Source organism: Filicampus tigris, chromosome 5 (genome assembly GCF_054856515.1).
Source record: "Filicampus tigris isolate MCC_2025a chromosome 5, RoL_Ftig_1.0, whole genome shotgun sequence".
NCBI classification, from domain to species: Eukaryota; Metazoa; Chordata; class Actinopteri; order Syngnathiformes; family Syngnathidae; genus Filicampus; species Filicampus tigris.
Genome location: NC_141221.1, coordinates 8,673,485 through 8,696,722, shown reverse-complemented (window position 1 = coordinate 8,696,722; position 23,238 = coordinate 8,673,485). Strand labels below are relative to the sequence as shown.

The following is a 23,238-nucleotide window of genomic DNA, read 5'->3' as shown; positions in this document are numbered from 1 at the left end:
TGGGGACGTGAAGCGGTAATAGTAGAAGAATTTACAGCATACAGTATTTTTTTGTGTAAAGAGGTCCAAACTGTTTCGAAATGCATCAAATTGTGTTCGTGGCGACTGGAATGACAGACTTCCTTGTCCGTGTATGTTTCGCAATGTGGGAAGAAGCCAAAAGAGCTGAAGAAATGGACAAAAGCAGGGGGGGGGAGCACTCAAACTGCCAACATTTGCGCAACCTGCGACGCTGACGTACAAACCGCTAGTTCGCCGTGCTGCCTTAAATAACGCCATTGTAGAACAATCATTTCAAGGCTGACTACTTTTCGATTCCTCGCACTTCTTCGACCAACCGGCCACTCGTGAATATACGAGCGTAAAATGTTGCTTCTGCTCCGACTATGAATTAGAATTCGAGTTGGGCCTCGTGGGCTAAAATTCAATGTTCCCAATCGCTCCCTTCTCCTGACTCCTCGCGCAGCGCCACGATGGATCCGCAGGATTGAGTCAAGGCGTCACACTTAAGCAGTTTATGATGCAGTGAGAGGTCCTCATGATAAACTGAGCGTGACTTATTGGTTCTGGGTGCTTGTGCAGCATCGCGGGTGGGAAAGAGCTGCGGTCGGTCGGCACATTATTCACGCCGGGAACGAGAGCCGCATCAGCGTGAGAGATCGTCGGAACTTTGAGGACTTTTAACTATGTAGATCCTTAGGTCCATTTCAAAATAAATGTAATTAATTGAAACGGGAGAAGGATTTGAATTCCAAACGACGGGACATGAATAAACAACAGACAGGCAAGTGCATGGAGTGCAAGGTCATATCATATACAGTATTTGCACATGCCATCTCGCCAAAACAAAAGCTGTGTGGAAAGATTCAGCATTTTATAATTAGTAACTGTCAGAGAGGCAATTATTTGCAATATCGTAGGGCTGTGCAGTTAATTGAAATTCAATTACAGTTACGATTATTACACTCCACGATTACAAAATTGGCATAATCGTGAAAAACGATTATTAATATGCATTTATATCCAACGCGTTTGTTTACACAAGGAAATCATATTTGAATTTATCTATCTGCACCTTTTTTTATTTTTTTTATTTTGTAATAACAAATTTTCGACATTTTGTTTGGTCCAAAAGGAACTTACTTACATTTATTTATTATTAGCTATTTGTCTTTATATTTTTAACGCTTAAACATTTTCTTGTTTCGTACCAAAAAATAAAAGATCGTTTGAGTAATCGTGATTTCAATTATTACCACAATAATCGTGATTAATATTTTTTTTTTCCTGAATCGAGCAGCACTACAATATCACTATTCATTTATTATTGTTGTTGTACTTGGCAGTGGTTTAGAACATAGCTGGCACGTAACCAAATTCGTAACTCAAAACACTCATATCTCAAATCATCTTTCCCCTTTGAATTCCAGCCCCACAGCATGATAATTGTCGGTGTGCTTGTCTTGACCACCGAGTGGCAGAATAATAGACATCCACGAAGCAGTTTCACAATTGGCTCAGTCAGTTGCAGTCATGTTAGTCTTTTTTCGCAAAAGGTAAACAAGACATTGCCTGCGAGTATTGCTATATTGTCTGTCTATATATGTTGCTGTACCATTTGTGTTAAAAAAAAAAGTGAATGGGTTAGAACTATTTAAATATGCTAGCTTTGTAAGCCTGTCTATGTCGCTTTGCATTGGGTGTTAGCATTATGCTAGCAAACTTTCACATAACACAGTTCTGCGATCATTTTAAATACACGACGTGTAGTTTCTTTGTTTCATGTTGATTTTAACAGCAAACATAAACTGGGCGTGGCAATAATTAAAAAAAAAAAAAAATTGTCAAAACGTACAAATCATCCGAGCGACGGCTCGCGCCTCGTAAAAACTCGTAATCGGGCCAGCGTCAATGTGACGAAGCAAGTGGCTATCCTGCGTTACCAACAACAACAAAAAATGAATTGCTACAAGTCAAGCGACTTTATAAAGTTCTGGAGATTCTGAGACTGCCTCCAGAATTGGAGATGATCCCCTCTGCATCCACACTGCAAATGAATCACTAATTGCAAACTAAAGACACCACTGGGTAATTTAATGGCTTGCATATACACACATTTTCTCAAATAGGCAGCTAACAAAAAACATTTACTCTTTGGAATTTCACACTTGATGGGTGGGCAGGTGCTCCAAAGACCAAACTATTACTTTGTAGTACACAAGCAATTAGTAAGTAAGTAAAAAATCCATTTTCCATAATATGCTTCCCTTAAAGCTTAATAAACTGCTACAAGTCATTAGAAAAGAAGCTGTGACAAAAACAACTATCTGATTAATCCAGAATGAATGATTCTGAGAAAAGGCAAATTGTATTTTACTTTGCTGCACTCCAGGTACGTACTTGTTTTGCCGGTGTTGATCTCCCATCTGTGTCGATGCGCCCTCTGACTATGACTTCTGTTTTTTATGTTTTATGCCGTTTTACTCTTTTCCACTTCAAAATTCCCCCATAACTCTTCAAAAACCAGCAGGTAAGAGTTTTGGCGGGAACCTGTGCAAATGTCGTGGTACTAGAGATAGACCGATATGTTTTTTTCCCGATTATTAGTGGTCAAGGAGGCCGATGACCGATATTTGGAGCCGTTATTCAATTTTAGCAAAAAGGAAAATACTGCCGTCAAAATCTAAAAAAAAAAATTTCAACTCTCAACTTAGTTGAAACGTCTTTAGGCCTATGTTTATTGAACAGTTTTTCAGATTTGCATAATGGTTTTTTTTTTTTTTCATTATTATTGTTTGCCAACATACATCTTTGTTGTAAAATTCTAACAAAACTGACAAAATGAAAATTTAAAATTTATAGTTAAAGTGGAAATTTATTTCAACAAAATCTGTCACCTCCGGTGTGACTCGACTGGTCGTCGTGTCAGCAACGGCACAGAAGCGCCTCGACTGGCTGATGAATCAAATCCATCAGGAAGTAGATGACGTGCAAAAACATAAGCAGGTGAGACGTCTGAATGGCAACAACGCTGTCTGCTGCCTACACTCTGCCACTTTAGTTCCACTTAGATCTTGACTCACCGGCACTTGTTGGAAGTGGCAGGGTAGCGCATGAGTGGCTTTTAAAAAAATGTATGTGACAGCTTTCATATGCTGAGAATACTCACTGTTATTATAAACAGCACAGTGTCGATAAGGTGCACAGCTAAAATAATGTAAATAAATATCACTGGACTATTGATAGATGGTATAGTGTCCCTTCAAGGAACTTTTCACGTTTTACTTTTTTTTTTTTTAATCTGGAAAAAAAAAAAACTAACGAAACAAATACGTAAATAAAATAGAGGTGCAACAATTAATCGAGAGCTAAATGCAAGGACAATTATTTTGGTAATTGATTAATCGCTTGGATACCTTTTTTAATTTAAAACTGTCCAATTGCTTGAAATTTCAGCTTCTCAACAGTAAATATTCTCTGATTTCTGTAGTTTTACATGAAAGCAAACTGACCATCTTTGTGTTGAATCTAAACAAAACATTTGCTCTTACATTGGAAAACAATGACCAACATTTTTGTCTACTTTCTGACATGTTACAGGTCAAACCAGTAATTAATCATAATTAATCGTTGTTTGAGCAATTTCTACCCTAGTGTCAATGAAATAATGTCTAAGTTTCTGAATAAAGGGGATGGATTTTAAACTTTTTTAAAAAATCGGATTTGTTGATTAATTGCCAAAATAATCGACAGCTTCACCGATTATTAGAATAATGGTTAGTTGCAGCCTTAAAATAAAATCAAAGACATATTGAAAAGAAATGAGGTGACCAATAACCAAAAGAGAAATTATATTAGGTAACATTAATAGGAAAACGTGCTAATCAAAGTGACAACTTTTGGATACGACTTAATATTCTCAATATGTTAGTGGAAAGGCAAGCCTATACCTCAAATAGTGTAGATGATAGATGTGCACCAATTAATATTTTTTACTATAACATATAATGCAATGAGTACGCATATGTTGTGTACTTGTGATGATGTAAATGGACAAATATATGTCATCTCTTGGTAAAAAGTAATCAAAACTGAGAGTCAGCCTTATCATTTTTAATTCATTAGTATTATTTATTGAGAGGAAGATTTCGGAAGAAATGCAAAGAATGCCATGAATGCTCTGGTGCTCTTCACAGTTGAATCGATAAACGCTTCAGGTATTTAGATTTAGATTGTCTCTGGTTTCCCCCCAAAAATGTGTCTAAAATCTCTGATACAGTTCCTAACACAGCTGTTCTTTTCTCGGGTCGAAAACTCAAGTTGTTATGGATCTTACCTTCTTGGGGGCAAAGATATTACGCTTTAGTCGGTCCACCAGTTCTGGGCCAGAGGTGGACCACGCTTGTGAGAACGCTTCGGCCTTGTCGGGGTTCATGCTGATCCCCTGAAGCTGCTGCTGCAGGGAGGATGGCTTCACATTATGGTACACTGCCTAAATGGGAAACAAAGATGGGTGAGAAAGACTCAAGTCACACCGACAGTGCAACAGTGAACCCAGCTGGGCAAATGTGAACATTACATGTGTGGCCAAAACTAATTGAAACTCTCCAGCATTTGTCAGTAACTGAGCTTCATTTGAATTTTTTCTTCAAGCTTAATTTTTCACTTAAAAATAATTATAATAAGAATTGACACGCACATTCAAACCCGAGGACGATTCATAACATTATTACAACAATTATCATCACCATTGTGGTGAAACAGATGTCACATGAGCACCCCTCACCTGCTCGAGAATGAAAGCGGACGTTTCCAGGACTAAGTTGAGAGCCTGCTTGTCCAGCGAAAGAGCCGTTTCAAGTTTTTGCTCCTCCTCGTCGCTAAAGGTTCGTTCTCCCTGCAAAGAAAAGCCAAAATGGACGATTAATGTCCAGCAAATCAAAAAAAGTCATTTTAACAGTGAAATATTTCAAAGAATGACAAAATGTGGGTTTGACTACATCTATTTTGGTACCTTAAATCTTGAACGCATTAAAGTTCATAATTCTTGGATCATGATCAAAAATGTGCTAACACCCACATACACGTAGCGGAAGGAGTGCAGCTAAGAAAAACACTACAAAATGATGAGGATACATTGCCGGGAATAAAAAACACAATTGTATGGAACAAATATTAGAATTTAAGTTGTAAATGTAGGCCAGTCCCTCTGATAGTGTTTAGGCCACTGCTTCAATCATTGCCTGCATTACTATTAAAGGTAGTGCCAAAAGTCGCTTGACTTTTGACATGAATTCCATATTGACCGTACCTTCAAATGAAGCTTTTGGATGATGCGAGAGATCAATCTGGAGCACTTGTTCACATCTATACCATTGATGAGAGTCACTGCTTCCTTGATGCTGTCAAGAAAAAGGAACAAACCAGCATGGATGTTAATCGGGAGTGGTATGCACAGTGCTGGGATCTTCTGTAGCCTTCTGTGTCTTTTTAGAGCATTTTAAAAATAGTAAAATATAAAACAAAAACAAACCTGCAGATAGGTGCAGATTTTCAACTAATAGCTTGGAATAGGTTCAACGGGGAAAAAACATGAATGTTTGCATTTATGAACATTAATAAGTATACGAGGGATTTCAGTAACCCCCTTTTGGAAACCAGAATAAAGATGCAGCTTCACCAATGGGACTGAACGGTTCATTGCATTTGAGATCATCTTACGATATAATACAACACATTTTCCGCAAATGAGGAGAACAGGCACGGAGACTCAGGACTGCCGCACTATACCGTGCAGGCTTTTATTGATTTATCTCTTTGTCCTTAAGGTCAGTGGTAAGTGCAGTCCACATGTTTACATATCATGTTTCATGACCTGTTGAAATGGTAAAGCCACGGATGTTTGATAGCTTGACGGCTAACTACGAGTGGCGTTACTTAACAATTCCGATTCTGTACTTGGGGGTGGGGGAGAGACTACAAACCTCTGTGTTTCTTTTATAATTGAAGCCATTGTACTTCCGGTAAATGAAGGGATGAGAACCAAAGTGTCAAAGCAGTCACAGCATCCTGAATTTGTAGTCACTTCTAGCTTCCTGGTGTCACAAGACGCCTCGCGCTACTGTCAACGCTGCGCAAGGGTGCTTCGGGACATGGAAGTGTACTACGCTGAAAAAATACGACAGAAGCAATAATTCATATTAAAAATTGTGTTAGTAATCATTTTACGAAATAAAAATACACTGAATATACAGGGGTATAGTAACATATCAATTTATTTAAAATAGTTTATTGCGTAAAATCGCGCAATATGACTCTCTGAAAAGGTATCCTACGGAAAGTGCGAAAGGACAAACAGAGCGTAACACCTAAACAGACTGATAAATCTGTTTGGCCCATAATTTATTTCGCTAGCGTTCCTGTGACCGTTTTTCGGCTTTTAAGGACTTTTCCACGACTTTCTATGGTGATACATTGCCATTATCAGTGTATTCTTACAAACACTGTACTTAACGCCTTATTTTAAAAAAACAAACAAAAAAAACTTCAACTCATTGTTTTGGTACTTCTTATCAGTCGCATCAATAAATGAATTGATCTTCATTTTAAGTTATGTTGATGTATTTGATTTTACTTGTTTTGTAGCACGTTGTTGTTCTTGCACAACAAATATATTTTTCACATTGTTGTTGCAGCTTTTTTTTAAACCAAACAGTTTACCATATGACACATTTGAAGTACTAAATGCATTGTTTACAGTATTTTTTTATTCCTTTTAGTGGGCCTACTATTCACTTCCCTACTTGGTGCTTATCACCCACTCCTTTCTTTGTCGTGTAGTAATGCTTACATTTGTAGTAAGTGTACGGATGATCAATAAAAAAATATTGGCATTTTTTCAGAAGAAAGAAAATGAAATTTTGCTTAGGGCTCATGGAGGCGTGTGCTGTTCTGATGTCTGTTAATATCTAATCAAATCCTTTTAGCATGTCTGTCATCAGCACCATATGTACAGGTACACTGTTTAAGCTTCTCTGGTGCATTATCAGCATAAGGGCAATTTAAAGAAAGAAAATAGACTGTCAGTTTCAACTGTTTATTGTGTAGTAAAAGGAGAGGCGGGCACAATTCATGCGCAGAATAAAATTAACAGAAAACTAATCATTTCAACAAATACAAAATATAAATTCAGGATATATGATCATAATTATGCAAGACGGCATATCAGCAATTTCATTATATCCTTCAAATTTTCATTTGGTTTCACACACACTGCAAAGTATGAATTTTCCAACACTGTATTGATCCCCGACTGCTCCCATTCGTTTACGTTTTTCTGGAATGTGCAACTTACAACACTTCAATCAATCTTCATATCTTCTCGGAAAGTAAGTAAACACTTGAGTTGATGAAATGACTTCCGTTGGACTGAGATGGCTTTAGCAGCTGAACGTCACGAGGGGAGTAGGAATGTACCGTGGACAAATAAATACTTTGTGATTTTGCAACCGAACAGAAAATGCATAAAACTTTTTTTTGCGCAACAGAACACAAAATGCATAAAACTTTTTTTTTTCGAAGAAAAACAAAGCAGACCAAGATTGGTTTTAAATCACACAGTACATCCATGATTGGATAAAACGAGTTAGTAAGAGATTTTGGTAAACAGATTGCATCACGTTTAAACATTGGGCGACATCTCCAAGCAGCGGGTTGTCTGCGTGCCGCTATTTGAAGGACGGCAAATTTGGCACTTTGATGCTGATGTCGCCAATGTTGATGTTTCTGGGGATTTCAGGGAGGTTCATGTTCTTTACCGCTGATACGGCACGAGCGGGCGCCCCTGCAATACCAGCCTGCACATACATACACACACACACACACATCCACAAACACACAATATTAAGGTTACGCAGCGCATCACCAAACAGTCACATTCAACGGTGGACACGAGGGACAAACATAACCACTACACGTTACTCGACAAGACTGTTGACACGATGCCAAAGCACCGACGACTACCATGACACACGTGTGTGTTATGTACATTCAGATGCCGTCATAGCGTCAGATGCACATGCAGTTTGCGGTGCTACATTGGTACGACACAACCAGAGCCAATTCTGAATCCACTGTGAGGTCATTCACTATTTTGGATGAACTGGAGTGGGGCGTTGGTCAAGCATTGCTCAGAGTGAAACCACCGGACTCTTGAGGGGCCCAAAGAGAGAATTGGGTTACGGATTTGGAAATGAAGACTGAAAAGGTACAGTGTTTTGAATGAAATGGAGGGGGGTAAAAACACAAGACAGTACTACATTGGATGTTATACAGCGCTTATTTGCCGGCTACCTGCATTTTTTTGCGGATGCAGGAACAAAAAGACTGCAGTATATAACAGGTAGGTACTGATGACATGGGGGGGATTTGTAAAGCTAGCACTCAACTAAACTGGAATATCTGCTCTGTGGACAGAGGAGGCAAATCACTCTAACACAGCAAGTCTCAACGGGGACAATTTAGAGCAGTGTTTCCCAAGCATTGCGCCAAGATTCATATTTCACATAAGGAAAAATCTCACGGCACACCACCATGCCAAAAAAAGTGGTGATCTTGTCTCAATGTACTTACAAATTGACTTTCTCAAAGTGAAAACTGGGGCTGTTTAGTTGAACACAAAGCTAATATGCTTTATGAAAAGCAACAGGCAGCTACATAGCTTAACTGGACCTTTTTCCGTGTATTACAATGGTTCTTAAAATGAAAAAAATAAATAAATAAATACAAAATTAAGTACCACCTCAAAATGGTTTTATTCCTAAAAAGTATAGTTAATATCAGAGGTGGGCAAATTTTACTCAATTTTGCCGGTACGTCAGGGTAACTAGTGTCCGTCATTCATCATTTCGTCATTTTTCGTGACGAAACTGAATTGTAATCGTCAGTCAGTCAGTCAGTCAGTCAGTCCATCAGTTAGTCTGTCAGAAGACCGTTGGTCCGTCAGTCGGTCGTCCAAAAAAAACGTAGACAGCCTGTGTTGGTCTTTCAGTCCGTCACGATTACATTGATGGGTGAATACTCATTTCCATCATTCGTCAGCAAAACTGGTGTCGTCATGGACTCTGGTTAAGATTACTGTAAGCCTTTGAAACATTAACACAGTGCTTAAAAATAGGAAAATGAAACTATACCAAAATAATTTGTATCTAATTTGTTTAATTTAATGAATACATTGCATACTAACAGTTAAATTACAAAAAATATATATAGTTTGAAAACAAATTTAACTCAAAATTTAAATGTTTTGAAAATGTTAAAAAAAAAATTCTAAATGTTACAATTCTCATGTCGCTACTGACATCAAAGTATCACAGCACAGCTGTTTTCTGGGTTTGGTCATGTGACGTTGGCAAGGAGAGCCTGTGGGCACTTTGACATCAATTTAAGTCAACAGCAGGGGGCGATTTCGTCCAAAATGACGTCCGCATAATGGATGAATTTGTTTAATTCTTATTCCACATAATGCAAGATTAATCAAAACACCATGTTTAGACTAGTGGGAGCACATAGAATATATTGCAAAGAAATGTTTTGACAAAACTTCCACTTTGAAAACAATTGAATTCTTCTGCCTGCCTGTCTTTTGCCATACGTCGCTGGCATAGACAATGGTGGTATTTCTAATAAATCAAATTCCACGACAGACCTTACAGTCGCCCACAAGACACCAATGTGCTGTGGCACAGTGATTGGGAAGCACTGATTTCAAGGTTTATTTATGGAACAATGAATTCATCTTTATCCAAATTTGAGAATCACTGTTTAGAGACACCCCCCCCCCCCATGTGAATCTTTTACGCAAGACAGACCCAAAAATGACAGCTCACTAGTGAACAAAGCTGTACATTCATTGCTCGGGATGTTAGGAATGTACATTCCTCCACTCGGCTGACTTTCCCATGGAGCCTTGGTCATGCATGCGCTCAACACACAGGCCCAGTCAACGATGTTTGGTATCATGGTACAACTGCGCAAATTCTTTACCACAGGGGACGGAATTGTAGAATGACTCTATATTGATTATTTGGAATGTTTTGAGGGATGCGGGCGTCGGCGAATAAGAATGTGGCATTGGCTATTGCGATCTCATGTTAGCATCTGGCTGTTAACTAGCTAACCCCTTAACCAGTCTGCATTTAAAGTGCCTGGACATCAGTGGCTGCTCGTGTATGTATTGAATACACTTATTACGAGTTTACTTATTTATTTTTAATGCACCGTTGTCTGTGTCTATGCTTGACCGATGAGGAGGGCATTACAATACAATACATATTAACTAGCAGTGGTCGGCTAAGCTAACATCGGTAGCTTGCGTTGGCAATTCGTTGACATGTGTTACTGTATGTTCGGTAGTTCTGCATCATACTTGGCATTCTTTTTCAAGTGTGAAATGATCCCAAATGTTGGACATTTGTCTTTTACATACTCTTACCTCCTGACTCACCACCAGAGAGCCAACTTATTTCTGCACAGAGTGGTTTAAGTCTACAGTGACATTCGTGGAAAAAATAATTAGCCTAACCCTAACTTCAAAGAAAAGATTTCATTTTGTTTTTCGGCCCTAGACGTAGACATTTTTGGGTCTGTCCTGAAAGATTTCTGGTGCATGTTAGTGAAGTTATTTGACATTTTTATGAGGTGGGTCCGTATGGAGAAACTCAAGGAGAAAGAGGAGGAGGCGGGAAGGGGAGAGTAAACTTCAGTTAGGGTTACAGTACTTGGTTGTAGATTTTAGCAGTACCTGCATCTACCTGTCCTGCCTGGTAGACTGAAAGATAAACGTCTGTAAAGAGAGAGAAGAATGGAAAGAACTAGACAGGGTCAGGGGGTAAAAGAGGAATGAGGAATGTTAAAGCAGGTTAAAGTAATTACAGTTTATCTGCACAGGGAAAAAAAAAAAAGTGAGAGGACCTATCGTAGACCACCGAGTTTGATCAAAAATGGCCCAACTAAACACACACCGGCTTATGGAGGACCTGTGCAAAGACATTAGTCGTCAGGCACATTAAATAGTACATTACTGAATCGCCTGATAGCTGCCTAGACGGACGGTGTCGTTTTAAATTAGCGTGCGAGTGAGAGAGACAGTGTGGTCTAGGGTAGGTCCCAGAGGGGAGGGACGAGAGCAGCTCTGATGAAATTCTGCTTATAGGTCAGCAATCGAGAAAAAAACAAAAAAAAAAACATTTAAAAACATTTTAAAAATCCGTCAGATTAAAAACAGAAACTGCAGCTCGGGTTAAAATAATGTCAATTGTATTATCACGAGTAAATAGGAGCACACAGCAAATGTCAGCCAATTAGAGAAGCGAGCTACTCGGCAATACGCCGCTTGATAATTACGTCCGGTTAGCATTTCTTACTGCAAGAGGAAACTCGGAAAAGACTTCATGAAATTGTCTCTGGCTGTTTGTCTGACTGTAATTTTCATTCTCCATTGATGTTTACGAAGGACTATTATGGTCATACAGAAAAGAAGAAAAAATATGAAACTGTGGCATTTCACAAGAATACATATATTTTTGTGATAAAAAATAAATATATAATAAATAAAGTCTTGTATTATTGGGTTATACTTTGAAATAAATAAATATATAGACACACACACATACATACATACATACATACATATATACATATGGCTAAAATCTCAAATATTTAACATTATTGTCTTTGGGTTAGGGTTACAACTTTAATGTTTCATGTCTCAAATATTTTTTTGGCTTGGCTCTTGTATTATGATATTAATGTAAAAAATATACAACATTTCGTGAAAACATTGAATTTTAATCTTGAAAATAAAAATAAGATTGTAATACTTATAGCGTACAACTTTTTTGGGCACTATACAATTTCATGCTCGTGATATTACAACTAAAATCTTGAAAATGTGACTAAAATGTGCAAATTCTAATAAGGTTAAGACTTGCTTGGTTCCGGCGCTTTCTTTTCTTTTTTTTTCTTTGACCATAATACTCCTTTGTAGACATTAGCAGAGGTTCCATGAAAAGCGAAGCAGCGGATATCTCAGTTTACAGTTATAACAAAGAAAAACATTAAATGAAAAATATTAGCTGCATCACAGACGCTACATTTCATTGTCCGTCCATCTATCTGCGCTATCACCTGAGCGTGGATGATATTGGATGACAGAACCCACACAGAGACTTTTTTGCTCACCGCCCTATTTCATTTGTGTGCTCCTCTTAAAAAAGAAAGAAAAAAAAAAAAAAAGTGGATGATTTAGAGACTCAATGATCATCTGGAGAGATGGAACAGTTAAGTCCGCATGAATGGCAGAGTGTTGATCTGTGTTCAAAGCAGTGCGGCAGCGAGAAAAACGTACGAGAAAGAGAGAGAGAGAGAGTGCAAACACCCAGGATCATGTCGGGAGCATCACAAGGTCACTTGAGAGTCGCATGCAGGGTGCAGCATACACGCATGCCTGCATACTCGCTACCATCCCTCGTAGATGAGCAAGACGGACGGGCGGGCTGGGGCGGGCTTACCTCAGACTTCTCCATCTTGTTCTGGGCGTCCACCTGGGTGATGATCTCGTTCATGTTGGTCTCCAGCACCATCCCGCCCATCACCATCTCTGCCAGAATGTTGTGAACCTGAATGGGCGACAGTCCAATAAAGCATTTCTCCGCGTAGGGATTTGTGCACCGATAGATGCCATGCCTCAAGTAAGCACCCTCTTTTTAGACCAATTGAAACTAGGTCCTCAAATGGTGCCTGTACTGTAATAACATTGTGCCCCAATTAATAATCAGATGCTGGTAAATAAACGCCTCACCACAAGAAAACACACCATTTTCAAACAAAAGGTAATTACTGTGTATTTCCTCTAGGCTGGTGACACCAGCAACCGATACTTAAAGCGTAAGTCAACCCAAACATATTTTTTTCAAGAATATGTTCTCAGCAGGCCCACGAGTTACTAGTTACTAGTCAGAAATACGGCTTTCCGATTAATTTTACGTTTGTGGACTATGAGTTCAGCAGCAAAATGCACTCATTTTTAGCCATGACTGGAGGCGGCCATTTTGTCTTCTGTCGACTGAAAATGACATCACAACTGCTCACAGATCCAGGAAAACAAATACTTTACTACAAGTAAACACCCTCTTTCCAAACAAAAGATGAACTACTGTATTTTCCCAAATAAGTGGCCCCCATTGAAATAAATGTTGTGCCGCATTAAATCATCAGCTAGAGGTTTATCGACACCTCAACTCAAGTAAACTGCCTTTTTTCAAACAAAATCAAACTACCATGTTTCCTCAATTAGTATCCTCCACTGTAAAAGACATCATGCCCCAATTCATTTAGGAAGTATCCCCTTTTAAAACAGAATGAAGGCAATACATTCTCTAAATGAGTGACTCCCCAAAAAAAAAAATAATGACCTGTGCCCCAATTAATCACCACGTGCAAGTACTGTATATAATTGCCTCACCTCAAGTACCGTATTGGCCCGAATATAAGACGGCCCTGATTATAAGACGACCCCCTCTTTTTCAAGACTCAAGTTTGAAAAAGACGACCCCCTCTTTTTCAAGACTCAAGTTTGAAAAAAGTTTTTTGAACACCAAATTTATTTTTATACAGAAAATAATTACAGTGCATCCGAAACAAATGATTATAACAATATATCTGAGGGGAAAAGCATGTTATTTTGCCTCATTCAAATCTTAATATGTGAACATTTAAATATGTAAACTAAAGTGCAATCACATTCGTAAATGAATGGCTTCTGGTTTTTGAAATGTAAATGAAACCAATCTACTGTGATCAAACAACAAAACTGCATTAACCATCAAAGTGAAGTCTAACTGTAACTGTAGTCTTGAAACAAATCGGAATAAGGACAAACGTTGCAATAAAATAATGCAAACTGGTTTAACTTGAGAGTAGCTGAGATCTGTCATAACAGAACATTACTCTTCACAAACCATCTGCCTCGCTGTGCGCACGTCATCCTCACGTGACAGGGGTGGGCCTGGGGAGTCAAGTTCAGCATTCGCTTCAATGATATCTGGCGCCATCAAGCGTCATGAATGGGTATAATGTCTAGACCCCGAATATAAAGCGACCCCACTTTTTCAGTCTTATTTCAATGCAAAAAGCACTGTCTTATACTCGGGCCAATATGTAAATACCCGATTTTCAAATAAAAAGAAACTACTCAACTCCCTAAATTACTGGCCTCCGCTGGAAAAATCATATGAACTCATTAAGTTCTCATTAAGATTTTTTGATGCACCTGGCATTAAGTGCCAGGTGCATCTAAATAAATGCCGCACTTCAATTAAACACCCTTGTAAAAAAAAAACAAAAAAACAAAAAAAAACATTCCATTTCCTCAATTAGAAGCCCTGCTATAGCAAACACTTTGCCCGAATTAATCGCCAGGTGCAGGTAAATAAACAGTGCATCCTGCACAGTAAACAGCAACCTGAAATACAAGGAAACTACAATATTTCCTCATTTAGTGACCTCCGTTATAATATACGCTGCTCCTCAATCCACCAGGCGCGGGTAAATGAAAAGAAAATGAACCCATGGTATTTCCTCATTTGTCATGAGCACTGTGTCACAACGAAGTGCCCGGTAAATAAACGCCTCACCACACGTAAATACCACTTTTACATGCAAAAGGTCACAAGCGTATTTTCCGCTGCACCAGACAGTATCAACAGCACCTCTGCTGGTTGCAGTCATGTTTACTAATTTAACAATCAATGAATTGATCATAATGGCCTTGCATACGAGACGGAATTTGATAGAGTTGATGTTGGAAATTGTTGCGCGACAAACGCGTGGCATTTCCTACCTTGTCTACGTGGAAAATGAGGTCAAGTTCGCAGACATTCTCAAAGCATTTGTCCAACGTTTCCACAAATACCTGAACGGGAAAATGAAATGCAATTCAGAGCAACATGAAAAAGTAAATATAAAATTTGGTTGTTGTGGGGTTTTTTTTGTTTGTTTTACCTGTATTAAGTCTAAAATTCCTAGTTCGCTCTCTGAGGAGTCCACGCAGAACACAAAGTACAACGTGGCGTAGTGTCTGTAGATCAGCTTGTAGTCGGATCCCCCGATCAACCTGGCACATGGTGAACATCGCTGATTTGATACCAAACAAACTTCAACATGGTCGCCACTGTGAGATCTGCATGCCACTTACATTCCACCTTCCAGAAAATTGCAGACGTTCTCATCTCGTTTGGACACTAAGTGGAAGGTTTCCCTGATAATTTGTTGCTCTGTGTCTTCACTCTGCACGAGCGACGGGGGAACAAAAAGTGAATATCACATTACGCACCAGCTCTCTGAGGTACTTTTTATTACTAGAGGGCAAGCAGGCAATTTCATTTGGTCTTCCTTATGTCATTTAAAACAAACCGAGCGACAAAGCCGTAGCCCTCCGCTGCTGTTTGCTTTTGTCATATTAAATCAAACACGCCCGCCCCGAGGCCAAAACGGCCAGGATTGCAGCTTGCTGCGCCGCAAATGAAAGCTCTGTTATCTTCACTTGAGGATCCTTAACAGAAGTGAGAGTTCCGGCCCAGGTTCACAGTGAAATATAAGAGGCCTTCCAACCGATCGTAAAACTTGAAGCATGCGACTAAGACCGGCTCCACAGGCTGAACTCAAATGTATTATTGCTAGAGCTGAATGATTTCGAAAAATAACCTACCGGTAATTGCGATTTTTCTTTTCCTCAATATTCCAATTGCGATTTAATGTGTTTATTTTTTCAAGGTCCTCTTCCCATGTACTTCTTTAATAAACACAGGCAATAAATTCATCTGTATTACAATAAACAATATCAACAGAAGAAGTGTTAATATGCTATACACTAGGGCCGCTCGATTAAGCGATTTTGAACCGTAACCGAATTTTCTGGATGAAACGACGTTAAAAACGATTTTGTTATTTTTGGTGTATCTAAGCCACCGTTAGTTTCCCCTGCATTTCCGCTTCCTCCCACGAGCGCGCAGTCCGAAACAACGACAACTATCTACGGCTACCGGCGATTCTGCTATTTGCTCAGGCAAATGAGCGTTTAGTTAATAAATCGGGCAAATATAGATCCGCAGTGTAGTGTGTGTGCCCCGCATGTACAATACAACCCGTGAGCAAGTAGCTCAACGTCTGAAAGTCGTCCCTTTTTTTTCTCCTCTACAACGGACCTCTGGTCCAGCTGGACTATGCATTCGTACTTAAGCTTGACAGTGCATTGTATTATTGAGTGACAGTTTTGCACTAATCATTGATTTATGTTTAAGTAAGACCAGGGAGAAAGGTGAAAGGCTAGTCACTAGCTGGTTGGCAAAATGACTTGCTGACAGACTGTTTGGTTTACAGACTTGACTGCCTACCTTCTCTCATGTTGATGAGTTCGTTTCAGATGGTATATGCACGTTTTTCTTTCATTATTGGTTTAATTGAGAACAGATCTCAAATCTATTGTGTAAGTAAAATGCTGTTAATCCCAATGGATTGTTCTGTGTTTATTAAGATAAATTGACTGGCATTTTGAGTTCAAAGAAAGAAAAATTAAGTATAAATAAAAGATATTCAAAATACTTCATTTTTCATTATTTTACAAAGAAATCGTAATCGGAAAATTGGGTTTGAGAGAAAATAATCAGGATTTTCTTATTATGCAAAATCGAACAGCCCTAATATACACTGTTTGAAACTTGAAAAATGCATTTTATTACATTGCAATGTTGATTTCATTCATTCATTATCCATACCGCTCATCCTCACAAGGGTGCAATGTTGATTTGAATTTGATTAATTATTCAGCTCTAGTATCACTGTATGCGCTGAGTCAAGAGGACACGGGGACCGCACCACCATGCCCATTTTCGTTTTCCCCAAAAATATAGCACCTGAGTGAATTAATTGGCTGGATGTGTCATCATCTTTAAAAAAAATGAGCCATGGGAATGGGATTGAAAAGAAACCAAAAAAATTGTAATAAAAGACACGATAAACAAAATACACATCAGCATGGTCAATAGCCGTAACTTGGCCAGACTACTTGTGCTCTTCTTCGACATATTGTGCGACGTTTCTAAGCAACGCTCCGGATCCAGTTGCACTGCATTATTGATAGGAACCAAGAATAAAAGAACACACAAATAGAACTCATGTGAGGCAGTTGGCCGAAAAACAGATGGAGAGAAAATCAGAGAAATAAAAAGGAGAAAGTGCAAATACAGTATCTGAAATGTTTTGGCCTCCATTCACTGACTGCCCTCGTGCATTTAGGCAACAGAGCATCTCTATGCGTCACTTTTTCACCCACATAGTTACAAACATAAGTTTTGGTTTTGTTGACAGACTCTCCAAGCTGTGCTTTTTAACCACGATAATACATACACACATACATGCATGCATGCAGACAGACGGGAGTGAGTTTCACACAGTATAACAAAACATATCTATTTGTTTACTAACATTACTATTATCTCTGTCCCTTTCCTGTCTCGTCAATGTCACTTAAAATAAAAAAAGGAAAAGAGAAGAAAAATGGAGGTTTGCATACTGAAGGCACGAGTGCCTCACAAGGGCGTCATTCAGGTCATGTGACACAAACAGTCAGCGCGCCGCGCAAACACACCCACACAAACTTAAATAAATTTACACACATCCGTTGAGGTTGCACGCGTTCAGTAATTCACGTTTCGTCGAACCAGTTGGTACCAAACTATTTTCCCGCTTGGCTCGGCTGCCGTACAGCGAGAAATGCAAATCGTCAGGCATCCCATCGACAAGTGTAAATAAATATATGTAAAGTCATTCTATTAAAAATGCAAACGCTTACTCACGTAATGTTCGTAGAATTTGGACAGCCTTGGCTTGCCGTGGTTATTGAATATTAAAATCGCTTTTATCATGATTGTTGGTGAGCTGGGGGGGAGGAGGAAGAGGCGGCGGGCCGGGCGGGGCGGGAGCAGAAAGAGGGATCAGTCAGTGTGTGACTACCGTAAACCCAAATGCGACCGAGGGATTGACGGTCAAATCCCGTCTCGATTTAAGGTTAATGCGGGGATCGTTTGGGCTCGACACGCTACTACTGCTCCATCGTCTCTTTACGGAAATGACCGTCCACGTCAAGGAAACCGCTCTCCCCCCCTCCTTCGCGCCCCACTACCTGCTCAGTACGGCAACCAATAAGTGTCAAAACACGACAGCAAAATGTCCAGATACAATGGAATTGACCAGGCTTAACAATCGTTTTATTTGGTAGAAATAGCTTTTGTTTTCAAACTATATTTGTAAAGGGTTAACATACAAACGTGAAATGACAATTACAAAAAGAGGCTGTATTGGTTTGGGCATGAATGATTCGCGTGAGGTAACAAAATCATAAGCATCAAATCAACCATTTAAATAGATAACGTCTTGTGCTCCAACACGTACGTTTACATAGACGCCATCATGTATGTGGCAAACTCGAGCGCTCGGTGATGCCTCATCCGCATCCACATTAAGTGGCATACTCTATTTAATTTTTTTATTGAGATTTGGATACATTTCAATATTTATTTTGAATAGGAACACAATTTCAATTATTTATTTTGAATATGAACACATTAAAAAAAATAAGTATCATCAATCGACATCGAGTCTGAAACGCATTACTCGTCCTCTCCATGTTCAATGGGAAGAAGTCCAGACTTTATACAATACAATACAATACAATACAATACAATTTTATTTATACAGCGCATTTCATAACAGCTAGAGCTGTAACAAAGCACTTTACATACAGTACAATAAAAAGACCATTCACTGTAATAGCAGTATAGAAAGTTGAACACCCCCATGGATCACGTAAGTCGCATGTATGGTTGCGTTTTGCAAACATACTCAACGAGCACAACACCTCCGCCAAGGCTAACTTAAAAACAAAGCTTAGCAAATAATACATTGAGTCATTGTTGCCAATGCAATAGCCTTAGAATACATTTATTTTGAAGTTGACCCACGTGATGGCCTAAGGGCTAACTTGACTTCCGTTTTCAACGTTACGGCTTCCACCTACGATACATCAACACGACGCCATCCTGAAATCATATTCAGTAGCTAATTTAGGGCGCGAACAAAGCCCTCGTTAATCACGCTGTCATTGTATGATACAGCACAAGTATCTGGCGTTAGTGGCTAGCAGCTGTGATCATTATTATTTTTTTTTAATACTTCTTTTTCCAATATTGTGGACCTACATTGTAATGCACTGTCTAAATTGCACTTCAATGTCTTTTTCATTATGAAAAAAAAACCCAAAGAAAAAATAAAACGCTGTCTTCATTTATTTTATAAAAACAATTTTGCTCATTAAATAAATGTAAGAAAACATTAAGATCAAAATGTCTGGCAGGATACCTTGTTCTTTTATACACAGTACCTCATATAAAATAAGAATGTATGCTGCCTTATATTGCGTTAAATTGCGTTCTTAAATCCCAAACGGCCATATTAGACATTGGAAGTTGTTTTTTTAATGGGTAAAAGCGTTTCATAAGTAAATGAAGGCAAAGTTCATTTATATATTTCTTTCTGCTGATCCTAAAAACCATCCGATCCGTGACTCAAAATCCGTGACCTACCCGAACCGTGACTTACGTGATCCGTTGAACCACTAGTGAGTAACATAGAACAATCCCCTGGTACCCATGGGACTAACCCATGAAAAAAAATTATGTGCACCCCTGTTATGTAAAGCTAAATGACGGAGTCGGCCGCTAGGTGGAGGTCAAGTACAACTGATGTTTGATGATGTGTCACATCAGATGTGAAAAGGAAACAAAATACAAATAGTGCATTAACATTGGAGTTTCCTGCTGTGGTCTTAGTTTGACAGCACATGAGTCAAAAGTCAAAAGGTTTGGGTTTGGCCTCAAATGATGAATATGAGATGATATTGACATCCAAGGATTGTTTTATTCATGGATTGGGTACACAATTTAGAAGAATGTTTACCAACCCTTATTGAGCCAAGGCACCTGTTTTCATTAGAAAAATCACACGGCAAACCATCACATAAAGATGTCACAAAACGTATGAATACTGAACTAATGAGGATCTCATAACCGGTTACTCCCAAATGGACTCAGTGTGAAATCTGGGCCTCTTTAATTCAACACAAATAAGACATACTTGCAGGGAAGCCATTACTTGATCTGTTGTATGAACCTAAAAAGGTGGTGTCTCATTATAAATGATGCTATATTGTAAGTCATGTATCCCATCCAGATGTAAGTACAAGCAATTTTAAGCTAAAATGTTGATTTCTTGTCTTATATTTAAGGTCAAAGGAATCGAGCATATTGTACTATTGCTTTTGGAGTGTTTATATAATTTCCTATAAGAGCTGTTACTTACTTACATACTGGGTCAGAAAGAAACTGAAACCTGTTTTGCTTTCACTTTTGGAGGATGTGGAAATCTGGGCTCAGTACATGCCCCCAAAAAGATGTATACCAAACCAATAAAAACAAGTGCAATAAAACATATGCAGTAAGTTATAATGCCACCTCTTTTTTTTTAATAGTCAACAAACAAATGTACCTAGAAACTGGTGTATGTAAGTGTTATAGGAGTTAGAAGCAAAACATTTTAAACAAATAAAAACAAAGTAATATAATAATCAATATAAAAATATATTAATATTCAGTCAGTCATATCTAAAATATATACACTGTATGCATTATCTGCACGGGCATTTTTACTGATGACTTTTCCGTCACTTTTTTTTGTTTTCATTTTCTTTGCTAGCTTGATATCCTAAATATTATTACAACCAATTTCAGTCCCATGATTAACCACTATACGCACAATTTTATTCAGTAAATGACACAAAATTTATTTTTCCAGTTATTTTGAGGGAAACTAAATTCCAGTTAAATAATCAATCGAGGCGAGATGTTCTGGTGTAAACCGAGTGATGTAGTCGGCCACAAGGTGGAGTATAACGGTTGATGTCTGATGATGTGGCACCTCTGTGTAAAACTGGAAGGGAAAAAACACAAAGAGCACATTTCTGCACGTTTACATTTTTTTTCAATGGTTAGTATTGGCCAACACTTGATTTAAAGCTACAACCGGACATTGTTGCATTGATTGATGTGTTATGTTTTACAATCAACACCACACCATTTGACTACCAAACAACAAAATTCAGATTATGTAGGCCTATGGGGGGAATAGCAACACGGAAGAATGGCCTGTTTCTTAAAAAGAAAAATGTCTTTTTGGCATTTTAACATGTGATGCATGATTTGTGTGGAACAGCTGGTTTGTGTGTGGCATCAGTCAACTCCTCAGGACATCATGATAAAATGCAGCACAGCAAGAGAGTTGATTTGCATGATATGCTGAGTCTCTTTTTCAACTAATTGTCCACGATAAAACATTCATCTAAGTTTGTTTGATTTTTCCCCCAACTCCATCACACACCCCATCAGAATTGCCTGTCAGAACGAAACGGAAAGTAGTTTTGCTTTCACTACTGTATGCAAGGGAGAAAGGAGGGCTTGGCTTGCCTCACACATATACACACATATACATATACACACATATATATATATATATATATATATATATATATATATATATATATATATATATATATATATATATATATATATATATATATATATACATATATATATATATATAAAATGTATTCTAGTTTTATTTCTAAATGTACACTCAGCACCCCATCTTGACAGAAAAAAATGAAATGTGGAAATTTTTGCAAAGTTATGAAAAAAGAAACAATTAAACATCATATGGTCATATTCAGTCCCTTTGCAGCGATCTTTACATTTAACTCACATGCTGTCCATTTCTTCTGATCCTCCTTGGGATGGTTCTGCTCCTTTATTGGAGTGTGTTTAATTTAACTGATTGGACTTGATTAGGAAAAGTCTATATCAGTTGTCCCCAACCACCATGCCGCGGCCCGGTACCGGTCCGCGGCGGATTGCAAGAAAGAAAAAAATACAGTACAGTACTTCCAGTTTATTTGTCATCCGAGGCTGAAAAATATTTTATTTTGAAAAGTGACCGGATTCTCTCTGTTACATCCATCTACGACTGATTCTTAACGCATGTCAAGTTGTCTCCGTCGCGTAACGGTAATATTAAATGCACGATTAAACTAGCAAATGAGTAAAATAAACAGACGTATTTGGGAGGTTTCTACTGGAAGACAATTTCATGGGATCTGAATACTTTCCGTACCACGTATATACAGCATATTCTCAGTTCGGTACCCAAGAACTCGCATATTCATCCATCCATCCATCCATTATCTGTACCGCTTCTCCTCACAAGGGTCGCGGGGCGTGCTGGAGCCTATCCCAGCTGTCTTTGGGCAGTAGGCGGGGGACACCCTGAACTGGTTGCCAGCCAATCGCAGGGCACACAGAGACAAACATCCGCACTCACAATCACACCTAGGGGCAATTTAGAGTATCCAATCAACTTACCATGCATGTTTTTGGAATGTGGGAGGAAACCGGAGTACCCGGAGGAAACCCACGCAGGCACGGGGAGAACATGCAAACTCCACACAGGGAGGCCGGAGCCGGGATCGAACCCACGACCTCTGAACTGTGAGGCGGACGTGCTAACCAGTCGACCACCGTGCCGCCCCTCGCATATTCACCGATTAAAAAAAAGAAAATCCACGTTTAAAAATATTTTTTGATTTATATTTTTTCTAATTTTATTTTATTCACGGTTCCCACCTCCATGAATAGTGGCGGTCCACTGCATAAACATGAACATGTATGTTCAATAATAAAAATGATAATTTATTTGCATAAATAATAATAATAATCATAATAAAAGTAGTGAACAGAATTTATATAATGTAATGTAACAGGATAAAGAAATAATTAGAAGTCATACTTATTCAAAACATGTTCAAATGTTTCAACAAATTATCACTTTCTTTTTCAGCAGTTTTACAGTCTAATTAATCGTCATTCCACATAAGATGATCTGATGATGCACGGTTTTATTTGATACATGATACATGATTGGTCTTTTCTCTTGATTATTCTTCACAAAATGCGCTTGTTTTTGATTTTGTTTTGGACAGTGCACTGAATGGGGGTGTTGTGGCTGCAGGGTGGGGGC

At 38.6% G+C, this 23,238-nt stretch overlaps 2 protein-coding genes across 3 annotated transcripts in view; both read right to left on the bottom strand.

Moving 5' to 3' along the window:
* The window catches only part of commd10 (COMM domain containing 10), a 46,549-nt gene extending 40,421 nt beyond the window's left edge, over window positions 1-6,128 (bottom strand). The window contains exons 1-4 of the mRNA XM_086031016.1: window positions 5,985-6,128; window positions 5,312-5,402; window positions 4,787-4,897; window positions 4,337-4,492 (exon numbers count right to left, since the gene is read on the bottom strand). Of these exons, the coding sequence (XP_085887142.1) occupies window positions 4,337-4,492; window positions 4,787-4,897; window positions 5,312-5,402; window positions 5,985-6,013 (387 nt within the window). The 5' untranslated portion in view covers window positions 6,014-6,128. The remainder of the gene's footprint in view (window positions 1-4,336; window positions 4,493-4,786; window positions 4,898-5,311; window positions 5,403-5,984) is intronic.
* Window positions 6,129-7,082: 954 nt separating this feature from the next.
* Window positions 7,083-18,255, bottom strand: ap3s1 (adaptor related protein complex 3 subunit sigma 1). Of its 2 annotated transcripts, XM_086031430.1 has the most exons (7): window positions 17,913-18,255; window positions 15,254-15,345; window positions 15,061-15,172; window positions 14,900-14,971; window positions 12,570-12,677; window positions 10,802-10,843; window positions 7,714-7,856 (listed from the first exon to the last, which is right to left on the bottom strand). In XM_086031430.1, the coding sequence occupies exons 1-6, from the start codon at window positions 17,979-17,981 to the stop codon at window positions 10,808-10,810; spliced, it is 489 nt and encodes a 162-aa protein (XP_085887556.1). In that variant the 5' UTR covers window positions 17,982-18,255; the 3' UTR covers window positions 7,714-7,856; window positions 10,802-10,807. The 2 variants fall into 2 exon arrangements, with proteins under 2 accessions (XP_085887555.1, XP_085887556.1); XM_086031429.1 differs by lacking the exon at window positions 10,802-10,843 and having other exon boundaries at window positions 7,083-7,856; window positions 17,913-18,247.
* Window positions 18,256-23,238: the final 4,983 nt, after the last annotated feature.

Coding starts and splice junctions, on each gene's coding strand:
- ap3s1 (XM_086031429.1), bottom strand. CDS start 17,981: ATGATAAAAGCGATTTTAATATTCAATAACCACGGCAAGCCAAGGCTG. Junction 15,346..17,912: donor CCAAATTCTACGAACATTAC/GTGAGTAAGCGT, acceptor TCGCTCGTGCAG/AGTGAAGACACAGAGCAACA. Junction 15,173..15,253: donor AATTTTCTGGAAGGTGGAAT/GTAAGTGGCATG, acceptor ACCATGTGCCAG/GTTGATCGGGGGATCCGACT.